Source organism: Alosa alosa, chromosome 24 (assembly GCF_017589495.1).
Source record: "Alosa alosa isolate M-15738 ecotype Scorff River chromosome 24, AALO_Geno_1.1, whole genome shotgun sequence".
Lineage (NCBI taxonomy): Eukaryota > Metazoa > Chordata > Actinopteri > Clupeiformes > Clupeidae > Alosa > Alosa alosa.
Window position 1 is genome coordinate 6626420 of NC_063212.1, and position 16041 is coordinate 6642460.

General features: G+C 47.1%; 1 protein-coding gene across 2 annotated transcripts in view; it reads left to right on the forward strand.

Annotated features, from left to right (window-relative positions):
- LOC125289689 (rabphilin-3A-like) overlaps positions 1-16041 on the forward strand; it is a 37031-nt gene that overhangs the window by 13443 nt on the left and 7547 nt on the right. The window contains exons 2-11 of one of the 2 annotated variants that reach the window (XM_048236656.1): positions 2850-3110; positions 4347-4405; positions 4622-4633; positions 5022-5147; positions 6028-6157; positions 7352-7435; positions 8465-8627; positions 10347-10391; positions 11530-11721; positions 12531-12680. In XM_048236656.1, the coding sequence (XP_048092613.1) occupies positions 4365-4405; positions 4622-4633; positions 5022-5147; positions 6028-6157; positions 7352-7435; positions 8465-8627; positions 10347-10391; positions 11530-11721; positions 12531-12680 (943 nt within the window). In that variant the 5' untranslated portion in view covers positions 2850-3110; positions 4347-4364. The remainder of the gene's footprint in view (positions 1-2849; positions 3111-4346; positions 4406-4621; positions 4634-5021; positions 5148-6027; positions 6158-7351; positions 7436-8464; positions 8628-10346; positions 10392-11529; positions 11722-12530; positions 12681-16041) is intronic. The other variant, XM_048236655.1, reaches the window with a different exon arrangement.

The window sequence follows — 16041 nt, forward strand, 5'->3', positions numbered from 1 at the left end:
GTATATCCATCTTTGTTTTATGGCTAAATGAACTCAGCCATAACAATACTCAAGCAGCAAAAACAAACAATGTCTGGCAGTAAATTACACTGTTGACCTTTAAACCCGTTATCCCCTTAGGCAGCCTCTTAGAGGAGCAAACACTGTGAAAGATGGCGGCTCCCAGTTTTGAGGCCAAAGCAGAGAAGGCTGTTAAACCTCCTACTATAGTTCTGTTCATTTCTCTTTATAATAGAAGCATCATCTACCCATTTGGAGACTAATTCTGCAGATTCATATATTTATTTTCAGCACACACATTATTATTAACCCTTTCAATGCACTGTAGGCTACTGTGGTGTTTTTCTATGACTTAAAGGATGCATTTATGGTTTTATAAGTTTTAATATTACTGCAGTTATTATGAGCGTTTCAAGGCTATTACACATCTTGAGCAGACCAGACCAACAGTCAGAGGAGTGGGGTGCGGGTGGATACGGTAGCCACTAGGAAAAGACATCCTTTCATTAGATGGTCAAGAGAGAGGGGATGATGTCAGCTGGTGAGGATAAGAGCAAGGACAAGTAACAGGTGGGCATTGGCTGCTATGAAGTAAACAAGATAAGAAAGCCCTGCTTACACCCAACTGGAAAGAACCAGAAAGACCCAGAGCTACATGGTTTTGCATATATTTTTATGCATGATCGGAAAATGGTTTCCACCAATATTATTAACCCTGTGTGATCTTGATTGGCCAAAAGGTGTTTTTTGAAAATGGTGCGAGAAGAGGGCACTTCTCGAAGGCCAAGGGGTTTAAAAGATCCAGCAGCCATCTTTAAGTCAGATTTCATCGGGGGGCACCAGCTGATGACATCTCACCTCACCCTATTGCTTGATGGTTGGTCTGGACATTGTTTATGCTGGACTATCACTGCAATACGGTGAATAGTCTTCAGAGATCTCCTGTCTGCATTGTCTCCTTCGGACGCCTTGTTCCAGAGTGCTAATTAGTAAATAGTTAAGTGTTGATTGTTAATTGGATTCGAGAGTGGACAGTTTTTCCAAGACACTACCGAATAAATATACCTTACATATAGATGGACATTATGCTATTTTAGAATGCTATGTTTATGCAAGCTCTTTACCATAGATTCATCCAGTATTGTCCCTCAGTATTGTAGGAATAGCAGACCTGATATGGGTGAATTATGACAGCCAGATCCATATTTCATATTATTTGAACTAAACTCTTATATACTGTACTGTATATAGGATAAGGCAGCAAAATGTCTCTATGTACATACATTGAAATTCCAGACAGGTGTGCTCTAACTGAAACATTAATAAGGGGATTGAGGCGGCCATAAAGCAGGTGAGAATGCTGTAATGGAGAGTCAGCGCTGCAGCGGGGAAGCTGCGATATCATATTGACCATCCCATAATACTGTGAATAAGACAGTCGTTTCTAAATTGGTCCTCTCATACGAAAAGCAATACTGCCTCCTCTCTCGCTGAGCGGATGACGGATGATAAGTACGGGAGCGATGACAGAGTAAATCGAACACACACCACTCTCATTTCCTCCTTTTCCCTTCTCCGCTCCCTCCTCCCTCCTCCTCTCTCCCTCCCTCTCTCCTTCCCTCTCTCCTTCCCTCTCTCCCTCCCTCTCTCCTTCCCTCCCTCCCTCCCTCTCCCCCCCTCCTCTCCATCCCTCCCTCCTCTCTCCTCCCTCCCTCCCTCTCTCCCTCCTTCCCTCCCTCCCTCTCTCCCCCTCTCTTCCACCATTTCTCTCTCTCCGTCTTCTTTTTTCACAGTTGCTTCCTCCAGCAGTTGCTGTCGTTTCGGGCGTTGCTGACAGGACCCCTTTTTTAAAAACTCTATGTGGATCTGTGACATTTTAGAGCCTTTTACCCGGAGTCACTGCTAACCCTAGGCACATACAGAGGGAGAGGAGATACTGTGCTCTCAGAAAAAAGCCATCTCAACTCTTCAACCCACCCATGTCTTTCCCCAGACGGGAGTGCAGTCTGAACGTGACTGATAGGACGACTCCCTGAGCGATGAGTGAAGAGTTCTTCTCAGTCTCCGACAGGTGCTCGTTCCAGCACAGTCCACTCTCCGCTGTCTCTTCGGATAGGGGGCGATGTACGGACATACCCTCGGACAGACTCAGTGAGGGGGTTGGAGCTGTTCGAGTTGTACCCTCAGGGCCTAGAGTGGTGAATGGTGGTGGTGGTAGTGGTGGGGGTGGTGTTTTACCGACTCGTCCGCTTTGTGGAGTCTTTGTGGCAGTGACAGTTCCCTGGACGGAGAGGGATTCGTTTAGTGCGGTGAAGCGCACGCGTGCTTGTTGTGTATGGACTCTATGTCCCTCTTGCTCGTTCACTCTATCTATTACATTCTCGCTGCCTCCCATGGTAGGCTTCCCCTCGGGGGATTAGAAGAGGAGTGGATAGGGGGAGGAGGAAGAGGAGTGGTGGGGGACGAAGAGAGATGGCCATCGGGGATCGGTCCCATGTGCTGTTGCCCAGACTATTTGAGAGTGTACGTTTCCACAAGTATCACACAGCCCCATCTCCCCTATCCACCCCTACCCTCCCTGCTCTCTTTTCTCTCTCTCTCTATCTCTCTCTCTCTCTCACTGCATCCCTCCCCTCCACCTCCTGCCTTCTCTGCGCCGTGTTCCGCAGAGCTGCCAACAACGCCATTGCTTGCAGCCGAAAAACGTAGACAGATGAGGCATATTGATTTCCCCTTTTTCTCCCCTCCCTCCTCACACTTTCTTTTTATTTCTCTCTCTCTCTCTCTCTCTCTCTTCCTCTGTTGTTCTCTGTCTCTCTCTTTCTCTCTTTCTCCACCTCACATCCCAGTCGTCGTTGTGAGGTGCATCTGAGAGGGAAGGCCTGCTGAAGGAAGGGCGGGTGGGACTGGCTAGTCTCGGGCAGTGACAGGGGAAACCAAGCGGCTTTGGGGAGATAGCAGGCGGAAAGCGGGACGGGTACTCGGACTTTGTTGTCCTCCTCTTCCTCACCACCTTCATCCTTCCTCTTCCTCCCAGGCTGCTCTTCCTCCTCCTGTCCTGTGGCCCCGTCTGGATGCCCTGCGTCCTCTCCGTCTCTCACCTGTAACAGGTAAGTCTGTCCCCCCTCATCCACACCCACCTCATCCACACACCCACACACACTTCTTCAACATACACAGCAACGTAGCACTTGGCATAGCTCTGTGTATTATGTTTTCAAGGAGGTGGGGGTAGATGTCAGTGTATCAGGATGTTGTCTGTTGTATATCCTTTCCTTTTGGGTATCTCCTATAAGGCCGTATCCACGGACACAAGCTTCACCCTGCACAGGGTGGAAAATAACTGAGGGGTGATCACTCCCAATGCTCCACATAATGGTTACGCAAACAACCTTGACATGCAAGCATTTCCACATTTTAAGATTCACTAGTAGTTGTTTCAGCATGAGAAATAGCATTTCTTTAGTTCTCTCATACTCATACGATGATGGAACCTGTATCTGCCTAGTTAGCACTGAAAGCTAATCTCTGTGTAATGATGGCCAAACATTAGCAGAGCCAACTGTACATCGCACAGATTATCATCCTCACCATCAGCACTAGTTCATTATTTAACGAGCCGGACTGTTGGCCCAATGGGCCTTTGGCATTAATTAAGTCCGAGCGCGTTTGGTGCCGGGCCAGTTCCTTTGGTCAGGGCGCCTCGCCGGTGTCGAGGAGGCAGTTAAAGAAATGCCATGTAAGCTTGGGAGGTCTGCAGGGCTCAGAGTTAAAGGCCGATCCATGATTGTAATTGTTGATGTTTGTGCTCAACAGCCAATCAAATTACCCCACCCCCCCCCCCCCCCTTCTGGGCCCCTGAGGCGATGTTGTTGATTGGCTGGAAATTGGAATAGCGCATGGGTCAGTACGATCCACTTTGATTTTTTTTCACATTTGTAAGCGCCAGGACTGTGCAAGAACATCAGCAGTGCAGTCCACTCCGGGTCAGAAATGGGGCAGGCTGCTCGCTCTCCCTCTCTATGGGCTCCACCCTCCATTCATCACTCTTCCCCCCAGCATGACATCTGGTTAGCGCGCTCCGTACACCTCTGTCCTTGTGTTTTTATCTCGCGCAAAGCAAGGCAAGGCAAGGCAAGGCAAGGCAAAGCAAGGCAAGGCAAGGCAAGGCAAGGCAAGCTAGTCCGGCCCCACTCTCCCTCTTTTGTTCACACGAGACCAGGGAGAGCGCCATCGATCAGCGTTACATGTAATCATTACGCTTGGTTGCTGAAGTGGCGCCTTCCTTGCGAGCGCTGCAGCCGGGCCCCTGATGATGATGACTCATGCTTTTGTGGTGTCCACAGAGGAACGGAACAGCAGCCATGACAGACGCCGTGATGGGCATGAGGGGTGTCCACGCCAAGTAAGTGAACGGAACGGATGGACGGAAGCGCCGCAGACAACCGGGCAGACGCGCTGGCGGACCCTCTGTGCCAAGCACTGAGCGCCGAGATAACAATACACCCTTGCCTTTGAATAACTACTATATGGTTATTGTCGTTGCCTCGCCTCAACCATAATCATTATTTCTCTCCTTTTTTTCCTCTCTTTTCCATCCCTCGCTTCCTCTCTCTCACAGTGACAATGACCAGTAAGTCAGATATTTTTGTTGTCTATTTTTGTCTTCTTTCTGCATGACAAGTTATTGTTGATGTTTTTTGCCATCTGAAATGAAATGCTAAGTTTAGCCTATGATGCTTATTATGGCGATGAGACATTCCCTATTCTTATTGAAATAGGTGCCAACCTCAAGTGTTGTCTCAAGTGTTTTTTAATGCATCATTGTCTAGTAGGTGGTGCAAACAAGTGTTTTATCTCTCTGTGTGTCTGTGTGTGTATGTGTATGTGTGTATGTGTGTGTGCGTGTGCGTGTGTGTGCGTGTGTGTGTGTGTGTGTGTGTGTGCGTGATTGTTAGTTCTGATACCTCTGACATTCGTTCTCTCTCTCTCTCTCTCTCATTCCCGTGCGTGGTTGTCAGGGGCAACTGGAGCACAGCGGCGGCTCCCAGCCCGGGCCCCGACCTGACAGACGAGGAGAAGGAGATCATCAACGGCGTGATCGCCCGCGCCGAGAAGATGGAGGCCATGGAGCAGGAGAGGATTGGGTCAGTGAGGAGAGAGAGAGAGAGATGCACACAGACCAACCATCCATCCACACACACACACCGTCCCTGAGAGAAGTTGAGAGGAGAGGGAAGAGGGAGATAAGGGGTAGATGGTGGGGTAAGGAGGGCAAAGACAAAGAATTATGTTGGAAAAGAAGGGAGAAGATTTATGAGAGAGGGCGGAGAAAATAGAGGAGAGGAGATGCTGGAAGGGGGAGGGGGTGGTGCTGGCTGAAGAGGAAAGAATTGAGTTGGGAGCAAAGAAAACAAAATATTCTATGATGATGATTTAAGAGAAAGAGAAGAGAGCGGAGGGGAAAGGAACATAGAGAAGAGGAAAATGAGAGGAGAGGAGAAGAGAGGAGAAGAGATGAAAGGAAAGAAGAGGAGAGAAGAGGAGGGCAGGATAGAATCAGTCAAGAGAAGAGATCCATATTATATTTCCGGTTGGAGACTAGCAGGAGGTCAGCCAAGAGGAGAGGACAGAGGAGGGGTGATGGAGGAGATGGAGAGGAGAGCAGAGGAGAAGAAGCAGGAAATGAACAGGTGAGATGAGGAGGAGAGGAGTGCACAGCGGAGGAGGGGAAGGTGAAGAGGTGGGCAGAGCACAATAGAGAACACACACACACACACACACACACGGGCACACACACACGGGCACACACACAAGGGCACACACTCACCACACACGCACACACACACACACACCACGAGGTGGAAGCGAAGCTATCACAGTGTTCCCATTTACTAGTTCTCCCTGTTCTTCACATCAGATTAGATCAACAGTAATGTGCCTCTCCCTCTTCCAGCCTACTGAAATGAAACCCTGCTGGCCCCTGTGTCCTCTATGTGTGTGTGTGTGTGTGTGTGTCTGTGTGAGGCGGCTGGTGAACCGGCTGGACGACATCAAGAAGACGGTGTGCGGGGACGGCGTGTCCCGCTGCCTGCTGTGCGGTCAGCAGCTGGGCGTCCCCGGGGTTAGCTGTGTGGTCTGCGAAGACTGCAAAAAGGTGAGACACGCTGCACGTCTCAAACGTCCCACTGCACGGCCGGTCTCAAACGTCACACTGCACGGCCGGTCTCACACGTCACACTGCGCGGCCGGTCTCAAACGTCACACTGCACCGCACTTCTTAAACGTCACACTGCACCGCACTTCTTAAACGTCACACTGCACGGCCTCAAACGTCACACTGCAAGGCCTCAAACGTCACACTGCACGGCCGGTCTCAAACGTCACACTGCCCCGCACGTCTCAAACGTAACACTGCACCGCTTGTCTCAAACGTCACACTGCACCGCTTGTCTCAAACGTCCCGCTGGTCTCCAAATCACCAGCACTGCCGTTCTGTGAAAAGGTACTTTTTTTCCTTTTTTTCGAAAGAAGTCATTGTGATATGGTAATGATATTCAAATTGATACCCTTAGGACTACAGTATATTTTTGTGTTTCTTTAAATCACATTTTTTTTCCAGTTTTCGTCTCTGATACGTCATCAGCGGTTAGTTTGCTGCAAGTACATTACGAATTGAAATTAAATAAAACATTAACACAGACTATGACCCTAAAATATGGTCCGTCATGTTGGCTGTTTAAAATGCCCAACTGACATACTGTAATTTATGCAATTATTCTTCAGCTCCATCAATTTAATAGCCCTTGTGGCATGTGGGATTGAAAAGCAGCATTTCTTTGTACGTTTTAGTCAAGCATTTATGGAGTTTTTATTCACAGTGCTAAAATAAAACATTTTTTTTATTATTCTGAAAGCATTGACCAGATGTAGCAGTGGTAGTGGTAACTGCCACAATCACTTCACAATCTGTAATGATATTTTTATCTTGTTTTGAGACTTTTTGATTGATCACTTTCAGACACATTGATATAGACACATTGATACATTATTGAGTCCATAATACACACAGCATGTTTAGGTTCTGTACCCATTTTTAATGACTATTTTGACTAATGACTACTTCTCACTGATTCAGATCCAGTACATTTTTATCGACTAAGATACAGCACATAAGGCATGTAGCTTCACTGGTTATTTACAGATTTACAGAACCTAATCTTTAATGGAAAACATTCTGGTGACAAATCAGACCAAGATCAATACACTCAACTGTATGAAGCCAATCAAGTAGTGGTGTGATGTGCTGATCCTTAACCAGAGAGGTCCTCTGCCCTGTTTCCTGGTCTAGAGCATGTGCTCCAAGTGTGGAGTTCAGGCCAGCAGTAAACCCCGCGCCGTGTGGCTGTGCAACATCTGCAGCGAACAGAGAGAGGTGAGACAGACAGAATGTGTGTGTGTGTGTGTGTGTGTGTGTGTGTGTGTGTGTGAGAGAGAGAGAGTATGTGTGTCTGTGTGTTGTTTGTGTTCATGTTTATGTGTGGATTTTTGTGTGTGTGGGTGTGTTTGCGAGTGTGTGAGTGTGTGTGTGTGTGTGTGTGTGCGTGTACTCACATGCTTGTGTGTGTGCGAGCACCGCTCGTGTGCTGCAAATGTACAGCGATGGCATGTGGGAGCGGCCGAGCATGAAAGAAAAAATGAGAGAGAGAGAGAAAGAGAGAGAGAGACGCCCCACAGAAATAGAAAGAATGGGAGCAACCGCAGGCGGGAGACAAAAAGAAAGCCCCATCTACAACCTACAGCTCCAGATGAGCTCTCCTACACCCCCACCCCACCCCACCCCACCCTTGTACCACCCTAACTGATTTCTTATAGCAGAATTCAATGCACACACAGCACAATTGGTAATACATAATGCATAGACACAGTAGCCTACATAATAGCGTCATTTAGCAAGGCCTGGATTAATTCCAATGTCGTAGCCTCGGGGGCTCAGCTATAGGTATGGCTTCCAGGGTTCATGGCTGGGACAGCTCTTGTCTAACCGTGAGTCTAATCACTCATGTGGACAAGAATAACATTAAACACTCATATGGCTTCAACAAAGCAATCTCAACACCACTACAGACGGCCGTTGGATTTCATGCATCAGTGTATCAATATGGTGGTGGGCTGTGCGTGCTTGTGGGTGGGGGCTGGATAAAAACATCTCTCTCGGAATGAAGAATTGATCAAGAATCGCTCAGAGAAAAAGGCATTTAGATCAAAACTGTGATCAGACTGAATGTCAGGTACCTTTGCAGTGCTCTCACTGGAGAGGGGAATTCTGATGGATTTCTGATTCTGTGTGTGTGTGTGTGTGTGTGTGTGTGTGTGTGTGTGTGTGTGTGTGTGTGTGTGTGTGTGTGTGTGTGTGTGTGTGTGTGTGTGTGTGTGTGTGTGTGTGTGTGTTTTGCCGACACAGGTGTGGAAGCGGTCTGGTGCCTGGTTCTTTAAAGGCTTCCCCAAGCAGTTCCTGCCCTCACCCATGCCCATCTCCAAGCACAAACCGCCGGCGGCCTCACAGATCAAAGCTCAGGCCCCTGCTGCTGCTGCTGCCTCCGCTCAGCCTCACACACAGGCCGCAGGTCTGCCTCACAGTGCGCACACACACACTCACACAGAGGCACACAGACACACACACACACACACACACACACACACACACACACACACTCACACATGCACACACAGGTTTGCATACACACACACACACACACACACACACACACACACACACACACACACACACACACACACACACACACACACACACACACACACACACACACACACACACACACAGGTTTGCATAAACACACACATGCACACACACACACACACACACACACACACACACACACACACACACACACACACACACACACACACACTGACACACACAGGTTTGCATATACACACACAGGCACACACACAAACACCCACTCACACACACTGACACACACACACAAATGCCACAGGTGTAGTTAAATCTTTAGAATACTCAAACAGATGTATTCGCAATCAGGCCACTGAGATAGCCAAGACACACACGTGTTCACACACATCCAGAAACACAGTCATACACAAAATAGTTGTCCTGCTCAAGAAGACAAAACAATTCATTTGACCATTGTGGTTAAACATATACTATATCCACTAATACACTTGTTTATAAAAGTCATAGTGGAGCCAAGCATATTGGTAATTAACAATAGTCGCACACAAAGGAAGACTGCACACACTATCTCTGTTTCTCTTTTTACCATGACAACGAAAATGTCACATCAGAAATCTGACAAAAATGAGACAGTGTTTTGATGAGCGTCAGTGACTCCTCCATCTTCTGCAAGCTGCGATAAAGCGAGGACAGAGAGATTTATTTTATTTTTATTTTTTTTTAAAAAGGAAGATAGCGATCCTCATCGGCTGCATGCAAAATCAGCCCAGAATGAGACACAGAAACCAGATGTGGCGCGCCACCCAGATGGGTGATTCATTTAGCGCCATCATCAATTATGTGAATAATTGATCCAGGTCTTCATCAGAACAAAGACAGAACGCTTGTGGGGTGTCAGTCCTCGGGCCTCGGCCTGTTTAAAGCATCAAAGCCACGCACAAGAGACGGCAGGAGCTTTAACTCTCTCTCTCTCTCTCTCTCTCTCTCTCTCTCTCTCTCTCTCTCCACGATGATCTTCATTTTAGCGTAATCTAATTTTAGCCATAAGTGGAAATAGAATTAGACAAGGGAGAGACGAGCGCTAATGCAGTTTGGCAATGGAAGGGGCCGTGGCTCTGTGTGCTGTGTACAGCAGCAGGACGGCTGAGAACACTTGTGAGACGACTCCATTTCCAAGTGAGGAAGGCAACAAACAAAAAATAAATAAATCAAAAAAACAACGCACACAATGATGTCTCGGAGTTTATTTAAAGACAACATGAGAGGCAGGAAGTGGAACGTGATGGCTTAATGGCTGTGAGTCACAACAAGTGGATCAGACGCCATGATACTTAAACGAATGCCATGATCCTTTAATAACAAGAGAGCAAGACAGGAAGATAACAGTGCACATAATACCATAATGATGATACCATAATGTGTGTGTGTGTGTGTCTATGTGTGTGTGTGTGTGTGTGTGTGTGTGTGTGTGTGGGCATCTGATAAAGTATCTGGCTGGGCTGGGACCTTCCATTAGCGTAACAGTATAACAGAGGATCATGATGAAGGGGCTGAGGGTCTGTGCATCTCATGATAAGGAGCTGATCACATTGATAATGGAGTGGATCATCTTCCTATTCTCCTGCAGGTCCAGAGGAGACTCACGCTGCCCCAGCCGGACCACAGCCTTCAAGTGAGTATGCACACCACCAGGGCCTGGACACAGCCTGGCCACAGAGGCCAACACTTGACCCATGCACACATCACTATCGCTTCACTTCAGCTTCATATTATGTCATAATATTACACTCTGCATTCAACTAGATTTTATTCAGTTGGTTGCACTGAGAAGCTGATTGCTCGTCTTAGTTCAGCCTGCTTGTGCAATGATTCCCCCACATCATCCAAATGTGAAGGGAAAAAAAAAACTTCATTCAGTCAGCCAGTCACCCCTGTCTTTCATATCAGCCCTTCATACCTCAAGAGGGTTTACACACGGATTTGCATAGCCCCTTCACTTTCTTCACCGCGTCTTAACGGCGCGAGCCTGAACAAGGAGTAACATTCCTGCCCCACAGGTACACACTACCTCAGGCGAAAGGAGGAAAAAAATGAGCGAGAGAGAAGGAAAAAAAAATCACGTCAGAAAGCACAGCGTCCCCACGCCCTGGGCTGGCGGCATGATAAATGAATGTCTGTTTTATGTGTCCGTAAAACAGAATGGTGCGTGAAAATGCAATGAGGAGATAATGCAGTGGAGAGTGGGCCGCGGTGCTGCCGGGTGTGTGTGTGTGTGTGTGTGTGTGTGTGTGTGTGTGTGTGTGTGTGTGTGTGTGTGTGTGTGTGTGTGTGTGTGTGTGTGTGTGTGTGTGTGTGTGTGTGTGTGTGTGTGTGTGTGTGTGTGTGTGTGTGTGTGTGTGTGTGTGTGTGGCGTTACTGTATGTAGGTCAGTGCCTCGCACTGGAGCCCGCATCGAAAAACATCAAACTAGTCAGAACACAGAGCTTAATAGGCTGCAAGAGAAAAGTGTGTCTCTGGACAATGGATGTGCGTGTGTGTATGTGTTCGCGTGTGATTGTATAATGTTTAATGTGTGTATACACATGTGCGTGTGTGTGTGTTTGCCTCTCTTTGTGTTTCTGAATGTATATGTATATGTATGCACACATGCTTTTCTGCGTTTGTGCGTGTGTCTGTAATGGGCCTGCCTGCTTCTGTACGTGTGTGTCTGTGTGTGTGTGTGTGTGTGTGTGTGTGTGTGTGTGTGTGTGTGTGTGTGTGTGTGTGTGTGTGTGTGTGTGTGTGTGTTCGCGCGTCTGTCTGTTCCGCAGACACGGAGGTGTCGGGGCGTGCTGGTCACCCACCCGTGGCCGCGAAACCCAGCGTGGCTCCCAAACCGACGCTGCCTCCCAAACCTGCCGAGCCCTACGCAGCGGAGGACAGCCCCGTGGTGATGAAGAGGGCCATCACCGTCCAGAGCTCCAGACCCGGCCCCGCCGCGCAGGCCCCCGCGGCCCAGCAGGGTGAGACCCGGTCTGGGCACGGACACAGCTCACGCAGGCAGTTTGGCCAGGGTCAGCAAATCACAAACGCTGACATGAGGAGCGAGGACGAGGGCCAACTTACTGGACTAAATAACCCCATTAAAAAAAAAAAAACGCTTCACTCACTCTGAAGACAGTTGCTGAAACAAAGAGAAAGTGTCTAAGGGACGGAGATTAAGCTTTTAGAATAGTGTACTGTACTGTAGTGTTATTAGGTATATGGAATCTTTCTGTCCTTAATGGTGCAGTTGGCAATCCTGGGGAGAAGGTGTTGATGTTTCAGCACAACAGCAAATCAAATACTCTGTTTCTTTCCATACTCCTAAAGCAACACTGTTGATTTGCTGGACAAGAGTATGGCTCAGCCCAAACCACTTTGAGTGTTCCCAGTTTATAGAACTAGGACTGTGCAAAAACACCTGTTTTTTTAGCACACACACACACACACACACACACACACACACACACACTGGATAGATAGCTCAACGCAACTCAGACAGTTCAGAATGTGTGGAAAATCCTGCTGAATTCAACAAAAAGGGTTATGGGTTCTAATAAAATACTGCACCTTTAAGCTTAAAAAGTCATAAACTGAAGTAGGGAATCTTTCCAGAGATCTGACTCAGGGACGGATGTGGTCCAGATCAGAGCCAGCACCTCCCCGGGTCCTGCTGTCTCTCTGGCGTCAGCACTAGTGTTTTCTGGATGTGTTGCGGAGGGCAAATGACCCCATGCATTTTTCATGTGGAACAGCGCTGTTAGCCGTGACCTGTGCTGCTCCCCTACAGAGCCCGGCTTTCGAGAGCAGACAGCGCCCCCTGCTGTGAGGGAGGAGAGGAGGCAGCCCGCTGCCTTCAACCCCCCACCTGCCCGCCAGCCCCAGCCACGCCAAGAGGAGGCCGATGACGACGCCAACGACTACGACTCCGATGAAGGAAGTAAGGACGCACTTTTACTGGATTGGTTAGGGACATAGCTAACATCTGATGCTATGTGCAAATGACTTTTTGTCATGATTTTCACCATAGTCACTATAGCATGCATGTAATGCTCAATTATTCAAATATAACAGATGTTGCTATATGATAGTTATTTTATTTTACTACTGTAACTAACTTATGCATTGTATATACCCTGGAAAATTCAAATGTCCAAGTACATTTAAGTCATGTCTTACCTCAAGGTGAATATGTGTGTTTTTATATAAAACTCTGTAGAGTTAGTAATGGCCATGCCTGTCTCAGCTTGGCAGAGTGCACTGAGCTAAACTGCAGCACTGTGACATTCTGCCATGAAAGAAGGTCTGCGCGCCATCTTAATCCGTGTGTGGCGGAGGAGAGCTGCAGCATTAAAGGCCTGGTGTATCACAGGGGTGAAGAAACACACGTAAAGCCCATCTGTCGTGCCGGCCCACGGGTCCACGCCAAGCAGCCATGTTTCTACAAGTACTTTACCGTTGTCCTCCTGCACTGGCACAGCTGATGGTAAAAAAAAACATCTTTTATCGGATTCATTGAAGAAAGATCAACCGCTGTGACTGAAAGCAGGTGAAAGGCAACTGTGACGTAGTCTCCCTGCTCGACTCAGTCCATTTAATAAGCAGAAAGGACACAAAAATCAGGGGAACCATTTGTCTGTTTAATGGCACATCTGAACCAATAAACTGGCCGTGGATGTGACAAGGTTACGGTCAACAAATCCCCTGCTGGTGACAACAAATAAATTGCTGTTAAAAGCAAACATTCTGGACGGAGGAAAGCGATGACCAGGATACAGTAAGCCTGCTGTTATGTGATGTATTGCCATGTTGGTCATGGTCTACTACATTTTGGTGTACTGGCACGCTACTTTCTTTTTCAATATTCTGTATTGGTCAAATGATAAGACACTTTCTAAGAACGTCCTAACAGTTGTTAGCTCTAGTTCTGTACACTGAACTGACATGTGGGATAGGGCTATTATCTGGTCAGCTTTGTGAGAAGAAAATAGTTCCTCCAGAGAGGTGTATGAGACGTTACACTTTAAAGACAAGCGTGAGCCGCCTATTGGTTAGAAGTACTGTAATCAGTGAATGGATGACATAACCTATGAGTCTTCCTGGTGGAACTTTCATCTTAAGATATCACTTCTCTTTGGCCACATCCATCACTTGAAAAGAAACAATGATGATGATGTGTTGTTTTCCTGTTTCGGTCTGTGAGCTGCAGTCCATCAATGAGTTCAGTTACCATGAAATGAGATCTTTTGACACCCCCATGAAGCCTTGTCAGAAATGATTCTCATCTTAAACAATGACCCTTTGTGAACTTTGTAATAAATGAGGGGAACTAAATGAGGTCCTACACTGGCTGTCTAAGGCTTCTAAGCACTTTCTATACCCTCATGCACTGGACAAAACAGAACAATGTATGATTGACTTAGAAATACAAATGAATGATTAATGTGTCAGCAGTAGTAGTGAATACAAAACCGAATTATAATGTATAAGATTTGTCTGTGACCGGAGATTCATTCATACATTTAGTTCTACAAAGACATGTTTTAAAATTAAGAATAAATAATGAATATAAAACATAGTTATAATGTAAAAGATTTATCTGTGACCAATGATTGATTCTCACATTTTGTTCTAATAAGGGCATGTTTTGTTACATTTTTTATACAGGAGCTTTTGTTTTGGAAACAGATACTGAGCCGATTGATTACGAGATGTTTGGTGATAAAGAACTATTACTCTACCCATCCGTGTACACACTGTCAGCGTGCGTCCCTGGGTGTTTCTGTTTCCGTCTGTGTTTTATGAATACTTCATGAGCTGGGCCGGGGAAACAGCTATCATTTCTCGTAAACGATGTTTCGCTGATGCGAGACCTGGCGCGATGCATCACATCTGTCCGAACGCCCGGTGTTTTGCCGGCCATCTGGCTCTCCTGCTACGCCCCGTGCGCTCCCCGTCCGATGCGTCACCTCGGCTTTATGTCCACTGTCCAGCTGTAACTCTGCATGTCATCGCTGGCTCGAGGAGTTCATTCACCCACTTATCGGTCCCATCACCACACAGCCAACCTGCCATACATCAGATAGACTTCAGAGCTGATTATAGGAGAGCAGACAGATAGATAGATAGATAGATGGAGAGAGTGAGAGAGAGAGAGAGAGAGAGAGAGATTGAGACTGCTTTTCTTGTCTATAAAAGCACTTCTGTCTCAGCTAGGTTGACAAATGGTGCCCTTGTGTTGCCGAAACGTGTGAATCAATATCGGTGAGTCGAGGCAGCAGATAGAGAGACTGAAATAAGCCTGCTTTGGCTGCAGGTAAATCATGTATTCTGGGAGACTTACACGTGTTACACCACGGACCTGACGCTTGGGAGACGTCTGCTCCCCACCTCCCTTTCAGTCGGTTTATTATAGCTGCCATTTTCTGTTGGGTGAAATGCCATAGGGTGGATTGTCTTGTCGGGTTGAAACACGGGCTGGTTTTCCTTCTCCTGTGGCAGGCATGTGTTGTCATTAGATTAGGTCTTGCACCGAGTCCTGGGTTGTATTGACGCACCGTCTTAGTTTTGTGTTTGTGTGTGTTTATTTGCGGCCCGTGGGGTAAGGTTTCATTTTCAGTGTTTGTCAGGGATGGGAAAGAAATCTCATTAGCAATGGAGTGCTTTGTGTGAGTATGTTTGTGCGTGCTTGTGTGTGTGTGTGTGTGTGTGTGTGTGTGTGTGTGTGTGTGTGTGTGTGTGTGTGCAATTTGTATATTTCCCTGTGTGTATTTCCATCTCTCGAATATGATCAGAAATAGCAGGTAGGCCGACTCCCTGTAGACCTGTTACCATGATGAGTTCCCCGTTCCCTCTGGAAGGACCATTGGAGGCGCGCTGGCTCGATTAGTCCTCCCTGACTAAATAATGTGCACCTCGTTTCACTTAACCAATTCCCTCGGCATGGAATGGTTAATCAGCCTTCAATCTATTCAGATGATCTCTTTAAATATCCAGATTGTCTGTTCAGGGTGTCTGTCCAGATGTCTTTAGAGGTTCTCTGATGGACCAGTTGGATACTCAGTGAGTGGACGAAGAAAATTAGTCTGAGATCGTTCCTCGGTGGTTGAATTAAACACATTTATGACTTGGGTTGAGATTGGTTAGTTAAAAAAATTAATTTCGACCGGTCCTTTGAAAATACACTCCCCATATCCACATGCACATTGGGAAAGACCTTAATAGCTTTTATCAATGAAGAGATCGGTAGGTAGTTTCCTTCAGAGAAGGTGGAAGTTATAATAGTGGTCATGGCCTGTTTG